This window comes from Mus caroli, chromosome 15 (assembly GCF_900094665.2).
Source record: "Mus caroli chromosome 15, CAROLI_EIJ_v1.1, whole genome shotgun sequence".
Lineage (NCBI taxonomy): Eukaryota > Metazoa > Chordata > Mammalia > Rodentia > Muridae > Mus > Mus caroli.
In genome coordinates, this window is record NC_034584.1 from 93,473,291 (window position 1) to 93,494,097 (window position 20,807).

General features: G+C 46.1%; 2 protein-coding genes across 3 annotated transcripts in view; both read right to left on the reverse strand.

Moving 5' to 3' along the window:
• Positions 1-9,233, reverse strand: part of Cers5 (ceramide synthase 5) — a 37,496-nt gene extending 28,263 nt beyond the window's left edge. Inside the window, exon 1 of one of the 2 annotated variants that reach the window (XM_021183337.2) lies at positions 8,900-9,233. In XM_021183337.2, the coding sequence (XP_021038996.1) occupies positions 8,900-9,096 (197 nt within the window). In that variant the 5' untranslated portion in view covers positions 9,097-9,233. Of the gene's footprint in view, positions 1-8,604; positions 8,775-8,899 lie in introns of those variants that run through there. The other variant, XM_029470138.1, reaches the window with a different exon arrangement.
• A 5,638-nt stretch (positions 9,234-14,871) lies between these two features.
• The window catches only part of Lima1 (LIM domain and actin binding 1), a 90,344-nt gene continuing 84,408 nt past the window's right edge, over positions 14,872-20,807 (reverse strand). The window contains exons 10-11 of the mRNA XM_021183417.1: positions 18,689-18,822; positions 14,872-17,722 (exon numbers count right to left, since the gene is read on the reverse strand). Coding sequence (XP_021039076.1) covers positions 16,726-17,722; positions 18,689-18,822 — 1,131 coding nt within the window. The 3' untranslated portion in view covers positions 14,872-16,725. The remainder of the gene's footprint in view (positions 17,723-18,688; positions 18,823-20,807) is intronic.

The window sequence follows — 20,807 nt, forward strand, 5'->3', positions numbered from 1 at the left end:
TTTCTTTTCAGTGACAGATACACAGTCTCTAGGAACACATCAGGAACCTGATCCCAGTCATGACAACTGTGGTGGTTTGAGTATGCCTGGCCCAGGAAGTGGCACTATTAGATTAGGGGAAGTGTGTCACTGCAAGGTGGGCTTTGAGTACAGTCTGCTCCTGACTTCCTCTGGATGATGATGTAGAACTCTCATTTCCTCCAGTACCATGCCTGCTTGGACGCTGCCATGCTTACCGAATTGATCAAAGTGGGCTGAGCCTCTGAACCCGTAAGCCAGCCCTAATGAAATGTTGTCGTTATAGGAGTTGCCTGGGTCATGGCTTCTCTTCACAGCGATGGAAACCCTAACTGAGACAGAAGCTGGTACCAGGGACTATGGTATTGCTGTGGTAGACCTGACCATGCGCGTGTCTGGAAGACTGTGGATGTGGGGATTTTGGAAAGTAGTGGAATGCTTTAAGTGGGGCTTACTGGGCCATCCTGGTAGGAATATGGAAGACTGTTGCTAAGAGTGATTGGAACTGTGAAAGCCTGGCTCTAGAGGTTCCTAAGGAGAATTTTAATATGTGGCAGAGTCTGTTCTTGTGACATTTTGGTGAAGAATGTGGCTGCTTTTTGCATTGTTGGAAGAGTCTGCCTAGGCTAAGGTGAAGAGATTTAGATTTATTGCTTTGACAAAGGCAGTCTCAAAACAGTCTAGTATAAATTCTGTTGTGTGGTTACTAAAGTTTCCTATGAAGAGCATTTTAATGAAAAGTAGCAAGCATAGAAAGGAAAAATACAACTGTATGGTTCAAAGGGTAAATGGGCACCAGGCAGTGGAGTGAAGTTGAACCCTGTGTTCATGGAGACTAAATGGAATCAAGGGAGAAATGACCTTGGAACAAGATCCCACCCAGCTAAACTTATGATTTTGCAGTTGAAGAAGGGAGAGTTCTATCTAAGTATTATTATGACCTGGTTATTGTTTCATTTGGAATTTTAATCTGAAATGAAGTACAATCCAGAAATGGGGAGTCTTGAGGAATCAAGGCCATGAAAGCTTAGGCCCAGGCATGGTGGTATATACCTTCAATTCCAGGAGACAAAAGCAAGCAGATCTCTGAGTTCAAGGCCAGCCTAGGACAGAACAAGTCCCAAGTAGAGAAAAGCTTAGGTCTAGGCGTGGAGATACATGTTTTTAATCCCAGCATGTAGCAGAGCCCTGCAGATTGCTGAGTTCAAGGCCAATCTACAGAGCAAGTTGCAAAACAGCCAAGTTTAGGCAGTGAAAAACAGAAAGCTAGTGATAATGTAATAGGACAAAGAGGCATGTTTCAGCTCCTGCAAGTGCAGAGAGAGACCAGCATCACTGAGGCAAAATCTGGGAAGTGTGTTCTGAAAGCACAAAGAAACTGTGTTCCAGAGATAGCCAAGGGTATACCTTGTGCTAGTAGATGGACCTGGTAAAGTGTAAAAGTCACACAGTATTGTTTGAAGGTGTGAAGATGATGAGCAGCTGAGGCTTTGCATTGTCAGAGGTCGGGTAAGACCACTGAGGAAGGTGCAGCCTCAGCTGCAGTTGATGTCCCAGGACTGAAGGGGTCATGTAAAGAAACTGAGGTGTGGCACCATAGAGGGAACCTCTGAGAAGCTATTGGTGAAGCCTAGTTGCAGTAGAAGACCCAAGCGTATTAGAGATGCCAGTACCATGGGATGACCACCAAGAACAGCAGTCACAGTAGAGAGGGGTCAGCCAGAACCTAGAGTGCTACCAAAGGCAGAGCTGGAGAAATTACCCAAGCTCTTTTGAGAGGCCTAGGAGATAGTGAGTGGATCCTAGACATTGGAACAAGAAGCTGTAAGGTTGAAGTTGCTTTGGAGGCCCCAAGATGTTCAGAGATGTCATGTCAGAGCTGTGGAAGACCTGCTGAGGAAATCTGCTAACAGGGAGTGGAACCAGCCCAAGAGAAAGCTTGTTGCAGTCAACAGAGATGAAGAACTTAGAGATCGGAAGAGCGCTTTGATATCAGACATGGAGATGCTGAGCTTGGAGTTGGCTTAGCTGGCTTTTGGTCTTGCTTTGGTCCATTATTTCCTCACCATGACATTTTGGAATGGTAATTTATATCCTGTGATGCTGGAGGTATGAGATCTGCTTTTTGATTTTGATTTCTTAAGGGATTACAGTTTAGAGATTGCATGACTCTCAGAAGAGACTTTAAAAAAAAGATTTATGTATTTACTTTATTTATATGAGTACACTGTAGCTGTCTTCAGACACACCAGAAGAGGGCAACAGGTGTTATTACAGATGGTCGTGAGCCACCATGTGGTTGCTGGGAATTGAACTCAGGACCTCTGGAAGAGCAGTCAGTACTCTTAACCGCTGAGCCATCTCTCCAACCCAGAAGAGACTTTTAACATTGTTGAGACTGTTATAGACCATGAGACTTTTGAAGTTGGACTAAAGTTATTTTGCATTAGGCTATGCCTAGGTGTGGCCTCCATAGATCACACATTTGAACAAGCTTATTGGGACCAGGATGGAATGTGGTGGTTAGAATATGCTTGGCCCAGGGAGTAACACTATTAGGAGGTGGGCTTTGAGACCTGTTCCTAGCTGCCTGAGGACAATCTGCTCCTGGCTTCCTATGGATGACATATGGAACTCTCACTTCCTCCTGCACCATGCCTGCCTAGACACTGCCATGCATTGATGATTATGGAATGAACCTCTGAACCTGTAAGCCAGCCTCCAATTAAATGTTGTCCTTATAAGAGTCGCCTGGGTCATGGCTTCTCTTCATAGCAATGAAAACCCTAAAACAACAATATAGAGTTGTCTGCAGAATATCAACATCTACTGTGCAGAAAAGGCTGTGGAGAGAAGTTTTTGCAGAGTAAGTAAGCAGGGACTGAGAGAGCTTCTGACTCTCTGGAACAGACTGAGAAGTCAATTCTGGATAAGATGGGGCCATGTGACCATTTTTCCCAACCTTGCTCTGCTGATGTGCAAATGTCATTTAATTCTGTGATTTGCAATTCAATAATGCCCAACAGAACAAACCCAGGGAGGCAGTGGAATAGGCTGTGTTCCTTATAACGTAGTCAGCATTTATAGCTGTTCTTCTCAGTGGTTCTGTCCTCGGGGTTGGGGTTGGGGTGGGGGGGTGGATTTGTTAATACTGGGCTAACATGATAGCCCAGTATTAACAAAACTAACATGGAGAAAGGCAGCCAGGCTACTTATTTAAACAAAACAAAATGAAAACTGCACTCAGAGCTGGGCATGGTGGTGCATGCCTTTGATCCTAGCACTCAAGAGGCAGATCTCTTAGGCCAGCCTGGTCTACAGAGCAAGATCCAGGAAAGCCTGGGCTACACAGAGTGGGGTGGGGCACACAAGCTGCTCTTAGTAGACATGGGGAAAACTGGGGTGGGTAGATGGGGTGCTATGTAGTAGAGAGACCAAGACTTCATAAGAGGAAGAAGGAAGACAGGAAAAAGCTGGGCACAGTGATGCACATCATTAATTCCAGCACTGGGGAAGTAGAGACAGGGTGAGTTCAAGGCCAGCCTGCTCTACAGAGTGAGTTCTAGGACAGCCAGGGCTACACAGAGAAAGAAACTCTGGTGAGGCAGAGAGAAAGACAAGCTAAAAACATATGCCAAGAAATTGTGGTGTTGCACATCTTTAACCCCAGCACTCTGATAGCAGAGGAGATGTCTGAGTTTGAGGCCAGCCTGTTCATTCTACATATCAAGTTCTAAGCAAGCCAAGGCTACATAGCAAGACCCCCACCTCAGAGAAATACTAACACATAACAGGTCAGCAGTGAGCCTTCTCAGTTCCCAGTGACAGGACATGCTATCTGGAAGGTAGCATTGGACACGCTAGGTAAAGCTGCTTGAAGTGACAAGACAAGACTGACATGACAAATAAGCAAAGTGAAAGTGCTCACCTATGTCCTGCAAGATTCACAACGTAGCTGTGTTCTGGCGGCTGAAGCTTCTATTGCAATAACATACCCCCAAGTAAATTAGCCTACACAGAGTTGGTAAATCAGTATTTAACAAGTACTCAAGGAAGTAGATACCAAGTTTCAAACAATTTTATATTAAAATTGAGCTTAAAAATTCAGAGTAGGCCGGGCGGTGGTGGCGCACGCCTTTAATCCCAGCACTCGGGAGGCAGAGGCAGGCGGATTTCTGAGTTCGAGGCCAGCCTGGTCCACAGAGTGAGTTCCAGGACAGCCAGGGCTGCACAGAAAAACCCTGTCTTGAAAAAGCCAAAAAAAAAAAAAAAAAAAAAAAAAAAAAAAAAAAAAAAAAAAAAAAAAAAAAATCCCGAGTAGTTAGTGGCTCATGCCTGTAATCCCAACAATCAGGAGGAGGGAGGGGGCTTGAGTGAGAGAGAGATCCTATCTGTCTCAGAAACAAACCAAACCAAAATAAGATACAACACATCTAGCTTAGAGCATTCTTCCAGGTTTCAGTTAGCAATATAATATTCAAGAAGAGCAAACCTGGAGGAGTTACCCCCTTTGTGGTAGAGTTATCCTAAGTGTGCATAAGAAGGAAGAAAGATAGCGGCTATGAAACAGTACTAAGCGTGCACACATAACACAGTGAGACGTAGCAGAGAACCCTCTCATCTGATTCAGTGCCAGTGTCTACTCATCCTGAAATAGCTCTACTCCTAACCATCCATCTGAGTATCTGGGTAGATGAACAGACCCTTTCCAACCATTCAGTAAATACCTGCTGATCACACGCTCACTGTGCACTACAGACTCCCTCCACTGCTGACGGGCAGTACCTACTTGTGGAGTTTGGGTTTTGCCTGTGCTGAAGTGTAAGCCCAGGAAAAGCACTCAATATCCAACCTATATTCTTAGGCCCACGCTGTAGTTCTTGAGCAAAACAGATAATGGTATTGGATGTGGTGGCTCATGCCTGTAACCCTAGCACTTGGACAGTGGGGGCACAAAACCCCTCAGGAGTCAGAGGCCAGGCTGAGTGGCACAGAGAGCTGAGGTCAGGCTGGACTGTGGAGATATATTTTATTTATGGTCAGATAGTTTTTCAAGTAATCTCTATTAGAAGAGGCTGCAATTCTCTAGGGAATATGGGAAGGAAAAAAGAAAAACAACACTGTGGATCATGAGAAGGAAAAGGAAGTACACTCTATTTTGGAGGAGACCCTGAGAGAACATAAACAAGCTGGGCCTACCTATGATCCTAGCTCTTGGGAGGCTAACGCAAGGGGAATTTGAGTTGTGAGCTAGCCCCGACTACATGGCAAGACCTTGTCTGAAGAGGAAGCTTTTTATCAAGTAGGACAGGTTTAAGACTCCTTAAAACATAAAGCATAGCTAGCTCTTAACCCCAGGACTCAGGACTCACTTTTGTGAGCTGCAGGGTAGCCTGGACTATATGGCAAGTTCCAGAACAGCCAGAGACACCCTATCTTAAATTTTACTATATTGTTACTGTTTATCTTAAAGCATTCAGAATTATTACTATATGTCTATATGTGTATGTATGTGTGTGTTTGTGTGTGTGAAACAAACAAAAAAAGTCTATTCGAAATAATTGGGATTTTTTTTTTTTTTGCATTTTCTCATTTCCCAAATCCTATTTAGTAAAAATATATATTTATTTGTATATACTTACATATCTTAAGTATATATACCTTAAATATGTATGTCTTAATATACATATAATAATTCAGTCTTCCTCCCATATAAACATATTAAATCAAGTACAGGAATAACATGAATTCCTCCCCTTGCAAAAGGTTAGTCTTAGTACATAGTCCTGGTTGGCCTAGCATTCATTTTATAGCTAAAACTGGGTCCCAAGTTCATGATCTTCCTACCTCAGCTTCTTGAGTACTGGGGTAGAAGTTAAATATTATAGCTAGGTATAGGAGTGCACATTTAATTGTAATCCCTGGGCCTGGAGGTGGTTGTGCACGCCTTTAATCACAGCACTTGGGAGGCAGAGGCAAAGGGATCTTTGAGTTCAAGACTAGCCTGGTCTATAGAGTGAGTTCCAGGACAGCCAGGCTACATAGAGAAATCCTGTCTCAAAAAAACCAAACCAAACCAAATAAAATAAACGTAAGAACTGGGGAAGCTGAGGAACGAGAATTCCTGTGTGTTCAGGACCAGCTGGGCTATATATAAGCTATCAGACCAGCTAGTTTCATAGTTAAGCTCAAGCAGACAAACAAAAAAACCCTGGAAGGTGGCTTAAGGATAAGTCTTATCATAGACTATGAAAGAACAGCACTGTGGGGAAATGAGCTTAGTGCTAGGTCTGGCACCAAACTCTTGAGGTACTTGTAATGAAACTCAGTGTTCCACCACAGAGCAGAACCCCCAGCTCTTGTTAGATTCAGTTTATTGACTGTAAAAGGGGGACTGGCATCTACCACTTACCAGTTTATGACTGCTATATCATTTGTTTCTCAAAATTAAATAGGCAGAATTTGGGAGATAAGAAAATGTGGGAAAAACCAATTTCCCAATTATTTTGGATAGACTTTCTTTGTGTGTGTGTGTTTTGTTGCTTTGAATTTTTTTTTTTTTTTTTTTGGTTTCTCGAGACAGGGTTTCTCTGTGAAGCCCTGGCTGTCCTGGAACTCATTTTGTAGACCAGGCTGGCCTCGAACTCAGAAATCCGCCTGTCTCTGCCTCCCAAGTGCTGGGACTAAAGGCTTGCGCCACCACGCCCGGAGCTATTTTGAATTTTTGATCTCATTATAGTTGTCCTATAACTAACTATGATTCAAAGCTGGCCTTGAACTCAGAGATCTGTCTAGCTGTGTGCCACTATGCCCAGAAAAACTCCCTATTTTACTATTTTATATATATGGATGCTCTCACTTCATAGAAGTGTGTGCATCACATCCAGGGCTGTGGAGGCAGAGGAGGGTCTCCAATCCCCTGGAACTGGAGTGGCAAATGGTTGTGAGCTGCCATTCGAGTGTTCAGAATGAAACTCAGCAGGTACACTGGAAGGCACAGTTTTCTGGCACAGTTCTTAATGGCTGAGCCATCTCTCCAACCCCTTAGATAGGCTTTTACTGTACTTTTAAGTATAGCTTCTGTTTCCTTTATGGAAGATAGCACACAGAAGAACAGCAGTCAATTCCAAGCACACTTTCTGAGATAGCTGGTCTTCAAGGGAAACAAAATAGCGAGATTGTTTCTAGGGTTAACTTTTCCTAAGATCACATACTAAACAAACAAGCTGCTTGTCCTTACTGGACAAGAAATATCACATTAGAAAGAATGCCTGTTCATCCCCTTGACACTGGAGTACCATAGAAACATGCAGATAGAATTCCCACAGGGGAAGGATCCTTTCCAGTGACTCCTCCTCCAGGGAATAGTCTCCAGCCATCTGGGGGAACCCTTTAGAATTGGAATATATACTATATATGTGTGTGTGTGTGTGTGTGTGAGTGTGTGTGTGTATGCCGATAGCAGAGGTAAGTCACTTGTTATATATCTGTATGAGAAACAAAGACTATTCTTATGACAGTGGAAAAGTGTATTGGATTGTCTGTTTTCTTGATAGTTCGTGCATTTCATTTTCAGCCGTATGGAAGAGAATAGCAGGATCCAGTTTTCTCCTAAGCCTGCACCTCCACCTCAGGGATACTTAAGATAATGATGGTTATCTTGAAAAACTGTAAGTTCTTGGGGGTCCAGTAAAGACTTTGAGTTTCACTTAATCTATTTATTATATATTTACTTTTTGCATCTGAGTGTCTGGCATAGCACTTTTAGAAGAGACAAATAGTATTAATAAATACAGATTAGTAACTAGCTGGATATAAGGGAAAAAAAAAAAACCTTGTAGACAAATCAAAGAAGTAATCCAAAACAGATACTTCTAAGTAATGGATTATTTTGTCTAACCATATCTCCACACTAGAAAAGGTATTCTTGCATCAGTGTCGTGTTTGTTCTAGATAAGGTTTTTACAGAAGGCGTCTCTGCCTACGAGGAAAGTACTTCCTTGGAGTTTGAGTAAGCTTTATCAAAAACACTGCTATGATTCATCCTCATTACATATCGCATCAAATCCTTGTTGAACTGTGTCTTTTTGGCAGCAGATAAGACTAGCCCTTGGAAGAATGGGGGGATCTTCTGCCCAGAGCACGTAGCAGGGCAAAGTTGGTTGTGAATACTACAACCTTAGAAGCTGGTTCACAAAGCTGTTTCCAATAAAGTCTCAGGCTCCATCGCCTTCAAAATGACCACTTCTCCCATCTCAGGCTTCCAAGGCCCGTTCAGCAGTTCCTCTTGACACCTTCCCCAAAAGTTGGAAGCCTCCGGCTTCACCACACCCTATCCTAGCCAGACGTCGGCTGTCATACTAACACGTCCACGCGCTAACAAATCAGGGCTTGGGGCCTAACTGATCCGGTTGTTTCAAACCCCAGAAGTAACTTTAGCAAACATTACATCTCATGCATTCACCTACGTCGCTCGGAAGGTCTGGCGCCTGCACTGAACCCACAAGCTTCCACGACCCCAACTAATTCTGGTTCTCCCAGGCCCTTCCCGTTCCTCTCGCCGGGCACTGCGGGAGCACGACTCACTCTTGGGATCCTGGGGATTGGGAGGCAGCCTTCGAGAGTTCCATGCGAATCTGGGATCTGCACTTAGGAGGCCCAGCACTCCCCTCGATTCTCTCTCACTCGCCCACACCCCAGACTCGCGCGGTCTGCGCGCACGCAGGCTCCAGGGGCGCGTCGCCCGGCTCCGAGCATCCCCGCCGCGGCCCGGGCTCCCCGGCTCCCCCGCCCCGCCGCCTCGGCTTCCGGCCCTCGGTCTCCGGCCCAGGCGTCCCGCCCCTACCCCCCGCCATCCCCGGCCCCGCGCAGCACCGCTCACCGCTCGAACAGCATCCTCACGAAGAAGATGCACACAGCCAGCGGGAACACCGACAGCACGTGCTGGGCGCGCGGGTAGCCGTAGCCGTCGCCCGGGCCCTCCAGGTCCGCCCAGCTCACGTTCTGAGGCAGCCAGAAGCTCTCGCTCCACAGCCAACCCCACAGGAGGCCCAGGGTTTCCGCTGCTGCAGTCGCCATCTTACGCGCGCCCGGCGGCCACTGCCGCCACAGCCTCGGAGGCAGTCAAGGCAAAAGGAACCCGCTGGGAGGCGGCCCCGGGGCGGGGCCCGGCCTACGGCCACCCTCTTCCGTCCCCGGGTCCTCCCAGCCGCCCAGCCCGCCTCTCCCGCAAGGATGGCCTCCTCCCCGCCCATCCCGCCTTCCCGCCCACTTCTTCGTCGCAGCAGCCCAGGCCCCTCATGTGGGTCCCGGCCTCGCCCCGCGTGCCCGTTTCTTCTTGACCACGCCCACCTGTCCTGGTCACGCCCCTCACCTGCAGCCCGAGCCACGCCCAGTTTCTTGGAGCAGGTTCGACGTCACCACGGTCACACCCCTACCTCAGGCTAGTTTCTCCCTTTTGGAAACACTCTTCCTAATCCAGCAGATTCAAGTTCAATCTGGCTCCCGGCCCGGCTATACGTTCCTGATCATCACTTACAGTCCCCGCGTCCTAGCCAGCCGACTGTGCCGTTCATCCTAGTTGATTCTTCCTCCTTCTCCTCTTCATACTCCTCCTCCAACTTTCTTGCACTTCCTTGATCTCCACCCCCCTCCTTGGCTTTAGCCCTTAAAAGTTACCTTCACGGTTTCTCAGAGAAAACACAGGGCTTTGAAATATCTTTAAATTAAAAGCCTGTAATTCCAGCCTCCACTGTAATCTCACTTGAGGCTCAGGGTCATTCTCTGCAAGTTCAGGGCCAAAATGAACTTCATGAGACCTCCCCATCCCACCCCCATTCCCTTTTGAGTGTCTGTGGGAGGTAGTGTTTCACAGCTCAGCACTTGGGTGACTAAAGGGAGAAAATTGTCCCTTCAGTTTAAGACCAGTTTGCATACAGTATAGGACAAAAGGTTCCTCCTTTCCCCTCTTGGGGCAGAAGGGAATGGGGGAAAAAAGCAACAAGGCAAAAGGAAAATGAATAATGAATGACTGCTAGTTTTTAATGACATCTGTCATGTAGCAGTTTATGAAGGAATAAACTGAAGTCCAAAAGAGGCAGAATAGTTTGCCCAAAGTCGTATAGACCAACAGCTGTAATTAGAAACTACTTAGACTCCAACACTCTCATTTCCTTATCTTACAAACCACCTCAACTTTATTTTTTTTTATTTATTGTTTCCAGCCCGCTTGGGCCTATTTATTTATTATATGTTAGTACACTGCCGCTGTCTTCAGACACTCCAGAAGAGGGCGTCAGATCTCATTACAGATGGTTGTTAGTCACCATGTGGTTGCTGGGATTTGAACTCATGACCTCTGGAAGAATAGTCAGTGCTCTTATCTGCTGAGCCATCTCTCCAGCCCCGCCACCCCCAACTTTAAATGGTCAAAGCAAACCTTGAACTCTTGTAAATCTACCTAAACAAGGAAACAAACCAGAGACCAGGCAGTTTTCAGAGGACTAAACTGTCCTTCAATTGCCAGAGAGCCCTGAACATTGGTTAAAACCTAGCTACAAGGCTAATAGCCAGGAACTAACTGGGGACAGCAGAGATGGTAATCTCAATTTACGGTCTGAGGACAACAGATAAAGGAACTTCACAACTGGTAGGGTATGTTTAAAGTGTGAGGTGAGGGCCAGTCATGAAAGAGCCACCCAGTGAGGACACTCAAAAGTGTTCCTCACCTCGGTGCCACTCAGACATTAGCCTTATCCCATGCTGCATATGGAGAGTGTTATGAGCTTTCTGGGCCCAACCAGAGATGCTCTGAACAGAACCCATGGGAGTGGATTTAATTGACTTTTCTGTTTTGGTGTTGCAGATTGAACCCTGGCCTTACACATGGGAAGCACACTCGCTGCAGCTGAGCTACAGCCTCAGCATTGCTTGCTTTAGGACTTATTGATTTCCTGTATCTAAGTACACTGTAGCTGTCAGCATCAGATCCCCATTACAGATGGTTGTGAGCCACCATGTGGTTGCTGGGATTTGAACTCAGGACCTTTGGAGGAGCAGTCAGTACTTTTATCTGCTGAGCCATCTCTCCAGCCCCCATTTCTTATTTCTAACAAACTCGTAAGTGACATCCCAGGCTCCTGAACCATTGCTTGAAGCCATGTCCATTAAACTCGGCCTCATTTATGGAAACTACTCCATGTGTGTGGTATGGTGTGTGTGTGCAAATTACATTTATTATATGCAGGTTCTGCTTGTCTGCACATGTATCACAGATAGGCCAGGTGCCTGTAGAGGTCAGAAGAGGGCATCAGATCCCCTGGAAATGAGCTACAGATGCTTGTCAGCCACAATGTGGGTGCTGGGAACTAAACATGTGTTCTCTTGCAAAAGCAACAGGTCCTCTGAATCACTGAGCCATCTTTCCAGCCCCAGGCACACTGTAATTTTTATAGACTTTGTCAAAAGCATTAATTATTGGTCTTCTCTTTCCAACACCAATAAAACTTGTTTCTAACAAGGAATTTAGGTCTTATCTTGCCCACTTGGTAGGTCTTTTTTTTTTTCTTCTGAGACAGTTTCTCTGCATATCCCGGGCAGTCCTGGATCTCACTCTAAAGACAGAGGCTCTCAACTCAGAGGTCCACATGCCTCTACCTCCTGAGTGATGAGATTTAAGATCTGTGCTCACCTGGTAAGTCTTTTATGCAAATTCCTTCATCTCCCCCACCTTGTAAAACCTTTATGCAAATGTTTTAAGCCCCCCTCCCCCTGCTTCCCAAAAGTGAAAATCCTGTTTACATAAAGGCCTCTATGCCTCCTTGGAACTTAAGTGACTTAATGGGATGAGAACTCTTTCCACTTTCCCTCATTTCCTTTAGGCTGACTGTCTTAAAAACTAGTCAACTAGACAATCTTTTGGCTGGGTGTGTGTGTGTGTCTCACACCTTTCATCACAGCACTGGGTAGGCAGAGGCAGGCGAATCTCTGGAGTTCGAGGCCAGTCTGGTCTACCAAGGGAGTTTCAGGACAGCCAGGGCTACACAGAGAAACCCTGTCTGGAAACACACACACACACACACACACACACACACACGTATATGAACAGCTATTCTGGGTCCATGAGGTTTTAAATCTGAGCACTAAAAACGTGTCAGGTGAGCATACGGGAACCAGTATACAATGAATTTGGTCTAAGATGCTATTCAAAATTTCCCCAAATGTGCATGTAGCAATTCTTTTTTTTTTTTTTTTTTTTTTTGGTTTTTCGAGACAGGGTTTCTCTGTGTAGCCTTGGCTGTCCTGGAACTCACTTTGTAGACCAGGCTGGCCTCGAACTCAGAAATCCGCCTGCCTCTGCCTCCCAAGTGCTGGGATTAAAGGCGTGCGCCACCACGCCCGGCTGCATGTAGCAATTCTTAACATGTTTACTGGAAACATTCCCATTGAAATAGGTGATAAAGTGAGAGAAGCTGAGGAATCCACCTTCTCCTAAGAGCTAGGAATTAAACATTGCTAAACAGCTTTAATAATAGGCCCTTTTGTAAATACTCTTTAATATTTACTCCAAATAAGCTGAAGTCCTAAGGACCAGCTTCAACTGACAGCTGTCAGACCCTCCACTCATGCCTAGCTGCCTTGACTTAACCAAGAGCCAATAACCAAGCCTCCCTTCTTTTGACGGTCAGCCGAACAGTCATCATGCCATTCTAGCACTCAGGAAATGGATGTAGATGGATGTCTCTGATTTCCAGGTCAGCCTGGTCTACATAATGAATTCTAGACCAGCCGTAGCTTACACTGTGAGATAACTCCATCTCAATAAATAAATACTTTTCAAAAATGCTCTACAGTCTAGAGTACCAAAGATTAAGATCCAGTATGCAGAGACTGGGGGAAGATAGCTTGGCTTGGCAGGTAAGAGTACTTGCTGTTGCTGAGGGACCAGGTTTGGTCCCTGGAACCCACACGGTGCCTTATAAACACCCATAACTCCAGTTCCAGAGATTCAGATGCCCTCTTCTGACCTCTGGGACATGAGGTACTCATGTGGTACACACATATGCATATAGGCAAAACATTTGTACACATAAATAAATCTAAAAAAAATTAATGTGCAAACATTCAAGATTTGATTCTCTCTATAAAAATAAAACCCATCTGATTAATATGCAAATTTACTCTCTGTAGACCAACGAGCTGTTTTAAATATTTTAAATATTTTGGGCTGGGGAAATCATTCAGTGGAGCACTGGCTGCTCCCCCAGAGGACCCAAGTTCAATTCCCGGCATCCACACAGCAAATCACAAGCACCTGTAATTCCAGTTGCAGGTGATCAACGATGCTTCCAGCCACGCATATGGTGCACAGATACACATACAGGCAAAATACTCATTCACCATAAAAATCAACATTTATACAAAAATGAATGAATTGCCTCGTAATTTACTGTCAGTACATGTTTTGTTTGTACACACGTTTTGTTGTACGTCGTATGCCTATATACCTGAAGTCACATAATAGCTTATTGGGAGAAAACAGCTCTTGAGTGGACTATACAAAGCACTGATCAACAGCAGATTGCAGGAAGTCAAGAACAGAGGCAGAGAAGATGAGAGATGACGGGGAAGCTGAAACTGACCACGGGTGAGAAGCTGTGAAGAGCAGAGGTGAGACTTCAGAATTATAACCCTGGGCTGATGGGAGAGTTTAAGACTTGGGCATTGTGGCTCACACCATTAATCCCAGCACTCAGGAGGCAGAGGCAGGCAGATCTCTGTGAGTTCAAGGCCAGCCTGGTCTATAGACGCAAAGTTCTAGGATGTCCAGAGCTACACAGAGAGGAAACCCTGTCTCAGGGTGAGGTGAGGGGGAAAACTAGAGAGAAGATGTTGGATGACCTAATAAATAGATTGCCCCAAAGCACACATCTCTCCGAAGAAATCCAATCATAGGAAACTAAATAAAATTTCTAAGATGGTTTTTTAGGCAAGGTCTCTCTCGTAGTACAGGCTGGCCCCGCACTTCCAGCTGCATGCTGGCCTCAGCCTCCCACCCTCCCACATGGTGGGTTTACAGGCGTGCCACCACTCCAACTTGTTTTTTAATCCTCAAGTGTGTATCTGTGAATGTCAGTACAGGGTGTGGAACTCTGTAGAGCTGGAGTTCAGATTCTTGTGAGCCACCACGAGGGTGCCAGGAAGCAGACCTGCGTCCTTCGGAAGAACAGCACTCACTCTAAAATAAAGAGCCAACTCTCCAGCCTCTTGCTCTGTTTGAGATCGGGACTCACACTCCTGTGGTTTAGGCTGGCTTCCAATTCAGCAATCCTCCTGTCTCAGAGGCCTCCTGAGTCCTGGGATTACAGGCATGGACCACCACCACCTTTGGTTTTCAGGCTATTATTGACACCACGAATCAATGGCAGCAGGAAACACTTGGAGAAGTTGATTCTATAGAAGAAATCAACCAAACTCGCTTACACCCAGAGCGGAGAACGTGTGCCTTCAGCAGAGATGGCTGGAAATCCTGTTTTGTGTCAGACACAATCGTAAGGTGAATTAGTAAATGCAGATTGCGGTAAACAGTAAAATCCGCCACTGGCATTCGAATTGGCAAACAAACAGTTCATTTTGAATGCACACACTAATTCTCTTGCCAAATTACTTGCGGGCCCCCCACCCCCCAAAAAAGTCTTCTTTAGGGTGGATGAAAAGTGCACAATTCGGTTCTACATTGCCATCTAGTGGTCAAATGAACTCACAGCACTTTCCCCCTAAAAACTGCTCAATAGAAGCAGGTCTCGAGAGACCCTGTGTAAAGAGACAGGGCAACAAGAGCAGTGTGGACACTCGGAATGTAAATTAAAAGCTTTATTGAATAAAAATGTTTTAGGCTAAACAAGGCCATAAGGAAACAGATTATTTTACATCTCTAAAACAGAGCTAAATCTCTACAAATGCAAAGAGGCCGCTACCTTAAACCCACCCCGCCATACACATCATTTGGGATATCAGTTACATATAAGAAATGCACTTGTTTATAATGTTCTAAAGCCTTAATATCAGAGAAAGCCACCTGTGCTCCTCAGGGTTTATCAGCCTGACAGAGTCGCCTGGATGTGGGACTCAGCTGATGAACTGCCTCTAACTGATGCACCCGTGGGCCTTGTCTGTTTTTGTTGTGAGCAATGTCACCCCTGGCCAGGTGGCCCTGGGTGGTGTAAGAAAAGCAGTTGAGTAAGCCACAGAGATGAAGTCAGCTAGCAGTGTTCCCACACGGTCTGCATCAGCTCTTGCCTCCAGGTTCTGGCCTCGCTTCCCTTGACCATGCTGCTGTGCACACGTGGCCTGTGTGTGACCCATGGCCTGTGAGTGGAGACAAACCCTTCCCCTCTGAGTTGCTTCTTCCCAGTGTTTTATCACTACAACGAATCAAAGTAGGACACGGCCTAAGAAGACAGACATAAAAGTGATTTAATGCAACCCTGGAAGAATTATCTGGCCTAAAAATCAATACATTTCAGAGCCAAAATCCACCTCAATCTCGAGGCTTCCCAGCTCTGAACTCAGGTTGTTTTACCTGGAGCATGGTGAAGCGTGATCCAAAAGGTCTTACAGCAACTCAACAGCTTTCTGTAAAGTTCGAGAAACCACCAGAATAGATGGCAAACACCCAGAGTGCATGAAGACACACTGGCATACGCCGCTGATTATCTGGGTACGATGTCCATCTCTCCAAACAACAAAGTATATAGGTTGGTTCTCTGTCTCGCAGGTGTTTGTGAGGTTGGTTGTATTTGTTTTTAAAAAAAAACAAAAAACAAAACTTGCTTCTTATTGTTGATGATGGGCATGTGTGGACAGCTCTGTGCAGGCTGCTCTCTCACCTTTATGTAGGTTTTGGGGACTGAACGCTGCTGTTCCGGCTTCAGTAACCAGCACCTTTCACTTGGCTAAAGGTCGCTGTTTTGTGCCTCAGTGATTAAAAATACAGGGTGTAGGATGAAAAGACAGTAAGCTTCCCCTATCTACCAGAGGAAGAGAATGCATTTAAAAAGCTTGAAAGACTAAATATTTGATTTTCAGCAGTTGAGTACTAAAAAATGAAATTGTAAAAATAGCTACACTGTGCCCTTTATACTAAAGTGCCTCTGGTCATGAGGTGGGCTCCTAAATGTGTTCTGTGTGTCTCTAATTCCACAATGGTCTTTGTAGTGTGAAATAAGCCTCTAAGTATCTAAACACTTCAATCTTGATTTTGGGGAATGCAGTGGATGACAGGCAGCATCAGTGAGAGAAATCCCTGCTTAGCCCTTCCCTGTGAAAATGGAAGGGTTTTTTTTGTTTGTTTTGTTTTGTTTTGTTTTGTTTTGTTGAGGCAAGGTTTCTCTATGTAGCCCTGGCTGTCCTGGAACTCAGATAGACCCACCTGCCTCTGCCTCCTGAGTGCTGGGATTAAAGCTGTGCGCCACCACACCAGGCTTAAAAGATGGTGTTTTGACAATGCACTTAGAATTGGTTTTGGGTGTGTTTGTTTGTCTGCTTTGTTTTTGCTTGTTTTTTGCCTTGTTTTGCTAGCGGGAATTCATTTCCAAAGTTGCTCCCACATGAATGACCCTTGGCGCCAAGCTGCCTGTTTCTGCACACCACTTGATAAAGGGCAGTGAGTTGCTAATCAGAATCTAAGGCTGGCATCATGGCGGCGGGTCATTGCTCATCCTCGTCCTCATCCTCATCATAGTACCGGTTTCTCTTTATCTGTTCCTCCACAGACAGCTCTCGGACCACTTCCCCCTCCCAGAACCCGACATCTTGGGATTTTTGATTCTGGGTAGTGAATTCTTTAGCAGCTGTGGTGTCTACAAAGCCAGACCAATCCGGAGCCTCGGGTTCTAACGGAGACTGCTGTGCGTGGACATGGTTGTCATCTTCAGCTATGTTTGCACCATTTTCTATAAAATTCTCACTCTCCAGCTCAAAAGAACTACGGTCCTTGCTCCTCGGAGCTTCATCGCCCTGCCAGCGTGATTTTCCCACATTCTCTTTCTCCCCAGAGGGTCTGGCCTTTTCCATTTGTTTCCTTTCTGTCGCTATCCCTCCTCCAAACTCCTCACTCTGCTCGGACTCGCTCCAACCTTTCCTGAGAGATGGCGATGAGGTCTTGGGGCTCTTGATGGAAGAGGTTCGAAAGGAAGCTGCTACAGTGAACGGGCGGCTCCTCTCCTTCAGGGACGAAGACCGCCGCAGCTTCTTCAGGTCCAGATCTACATCCTCCGGGGCCTCCGTCTTGCAGACGTCATCCTCCGGAGGCCACTTGGGCTTCGATACTTTGATGCCTTCCTCCAGGGCACTTCCTGAACTGCCCAGCTCGGCTGGCGGAGGCCAGGCGATCCTCAGCTTCTTGGTCTCCGCAGGCTTATCCTCCCTCTCCCTCTGAGAAGAGGCCTTGGCTTCCATACTTGCTGCCAGCACACCGACCTTGGCGATGGGGGCATCTTCTACACCCGGGCTATGGGGGCTCTCCCCTGCATTAGGCGGCTGGGCTGGGCTCCCCAACGTCTCCTCACTGTCGGTTTTGCTTGCCCACAGATCCTTATGCGGCTTGTGCCCAAAGCCCTCGTCATAGTTGCCTTTGGACTTGAAGAGCTGGTTGAAGTGAGGTTTGCAATAGATCCGTCCACGTAAGGATGCATATGTTCCTAGACTGTCACCAAAAGAGAAAACACCAAGTCAGCGAATCACCATGCCCCCCCCCTTTTTTCTTTAATTCAAAGATAGAATCACTAGATAGCCCTAGCTGACCTGGAGCTTATTATGTAGAACAGGCTAGACTTGAAGTCACCTGCCCTGCCTCGAGTGTTGGAATTAAAGATGTGTGCCACCAAGCCCAGCCCACTATATAATAGCTTGTAAAGGCTCATGTAATAGGGGTTGGAGAGATGGCTTAGTGGTTAAGAGCACTGGCGGCTTTTCCAGGGGACCCAGGTTTGATTCCCAGCACCCGGATGGCGGCTCACAGCTGTCTTCAGTGGGTCTGCTGCTTTCTTTTTAGCCTTTGCAGACATGCGTGCAGGCAAAACACCTATATCTATATTTCTTTTTAAAAATTAAATTTAGCCGGGCGTGGTGGCGCACGCCTTTAATCCCAGCACTCGGGAGGCAGAGGCAGGCGGATTTCTGAGTTCGAGGCCAGCCTGGTCTACAAAGTGAGTTCCAGGACAGCCAGGGCTATACAGAGAAACCCTGTCTCGAAAAAAAAAAAAAAAAAAAAAAAAAAAAAAAAAAAAAAAATTAAATTCCTGGGAGATCTGATGCCCTCTTCTGGTATGTCTGAAGATAGCTACAGCATACTTACTGTAATAATAAATAAATAAATCTTTAAAAAATTAAATTCCCTTTATACCTTGGGATTTAATGGCTTATGGTTCGATAAGGCCACAGGAAGACATTCTGCTAAACCTGGTCACACATGAGGGACTTCGCTAGCGGTTCATAGATCCTAGGCTTCAGTTCTAACACACCACGGCATTAAAACATTCCCAATGACATCATCACTCATATGCAGGACCTGTCAGTGTTAATACAGTCGCTTTTAGTGCCTGTGTTCTAAAAGCCGGAGTTCCTCTGCGCGCCCACTCTGCGGACAGAGGCCTGCTTGGGTCTGGCTCACCTGAGCTTGTTGTTGCAGTAGGAGCATCGGAAACAGCTGATGTGAAACACCTGCTGGTTGGCCAGGAGCCGCTCCATGGGGTACACCGTCTTCTGGCACTCCACGCAGCTCTCCTTTGCCGGCGCCTGAAACTTCTAGAGAAGGAAGCAGACAACTTCAGCCTCAGCACCGATGCCTTGGTACCTGCTGAGATGGGCCTAGGATTTAATTTATCTAAGGGCCATTCTCAAAGGAACTACACCCTGCTCAGATTCTACCGGCTGGCTTGGTAGAGCTGGGAGGCTCTCCTGGATTTCTGTACCAAACCGCGTGGCTGCCCTAAGTGTTGACGCCTTTGAGGTCAGGTGGGCTTGGGTTGTATTGCAGAGCAAGGTGTAGACAGGCTGAGACACAGACACAGGTATAGGCACACGCCCACACGCGATTGCACGGACACAGATACATACACACACACCACAGATACACTGCGGATGGAGAGCTGTAGTTAGAGGGGCAGGGAGGAGAAAATGAAATCTTAACACAGAATGCGGAAGTTTGACTCAAGTGGCAGAAAAGGAGGCAATTTGAACAGTCATGGGGGGGGGGTTCTGACACCCAGGCTGAGGGAAGGTGATCATAACAACCGGGTGTATGTGCTGAGGGGCCAGGGTCTGACGCTCAAGGGAAGGTATTACACTTTGGGAATTAGGGATTGGTATTTTAATTCCAGAGGAGGATCTTTTGTTACTCTCCGGACAGGTTTTATTCTAGTTTTTTAAAGACAGATTCGCATGTAGCCCAAGCTGCCCTCAGACCCATCGGGTTCCCCTGGATGACCTTGACCCTCCTGCCTCTACTCCCAAGTGTCGAGACTGGATGTATACACCACTACATCTAAATGTGTGTAGCATATTTAAAAAAAAAAAAAACTTTTAAAATGTTTACTATTATTTTCTTTTCTCAGTGGACATGTGCACGCGCCACTGTGCACGTGTGTCAGTCACAGGACAACTCCGGGGAGTTCCGTCTCCCCCTTGCCATGTGGATTCTGAGGATCAAGCATAGGTCCCTAAGCTTGGCAGTAAGTGCCTTTACCTGCAGAGCCATCTTGCCAGCCCCAAGCTAGGCATACTTTTAAGCAAACCTTAACTGACACACAGATGGGGTGATTTGTAAGAGAAACAAACTCCCTATTGGGCTTCCAGAAGGAAGCGTGGCCTCCTCAGCGAGCTACATTGTTTATACCGTGTCTGAAAACTAACTTGAAGAAAAGCAATACCCTGGGCAATGTATTCCTTAATGACTATGAATCTGCGAACTACTTGCAAACTGTGCATTAAGAGTGGTCGGCTGGAGAGATGGCTCAGTGGTTCAAAGCACTGACGACTCCTCCAGAGGTCCTGAGTTCAATTCCCAGCAACCACAGGGTGGCTCACAACCATCTGTAATGGGATCTGATGCCCTCTTCTGGTGTGTCTGAAGACAGTGTACTCATATGCATAAGATAAATAATTTAAAAAAAAAATTAAAAATCATATTTTAAAAAAAAAGAGTTGTCACGTTGATCAACACAATAATTCAACTTCTAAAACCACGAGAACCAGGGACTGAGGATGATGCTGAGCTGGCAGAGAGCTTGCCCAGCTCCTACAAAGCCCTGGGTTCAGTGCTCAACAATGAATAAAACTGGGCATGATGGTACAACCCTTGAGTGGAGGAAACAGGAGAGTCTTAAGTTCAAAGTCATCCATAGCTATCTATACAACAAGTTTGGGGCAAGCCAGTGATCCACAAGGCCCTAAAGCCCTCTCACAATATATACAGATTGCTACTGTAGCCCTGATAAAAGGCAGAATTCTAAAGAGATACTGAAAACGTTTACATGATAAAAAGTGTTATGTTATGGATGGTGGTGGGACTCAGAAGCCTCTACTCCTGAATGTGAATGTCCTGACTTGCTCCAACACAAATATGTCAGCCAATAGAGGAATATAGCGTATAGTGACCAGGTAACTCTCACAGGCACCCCCTAGCGGAGCGGGCCTAAGGTGAGCTTGGGCTCTCAGCAGAAAATGTAAGATAATGCAAGTTATTCCCTGGGTCCAGAACCTGAATTTAGCGAAGCCTAAAAGGACCAGAT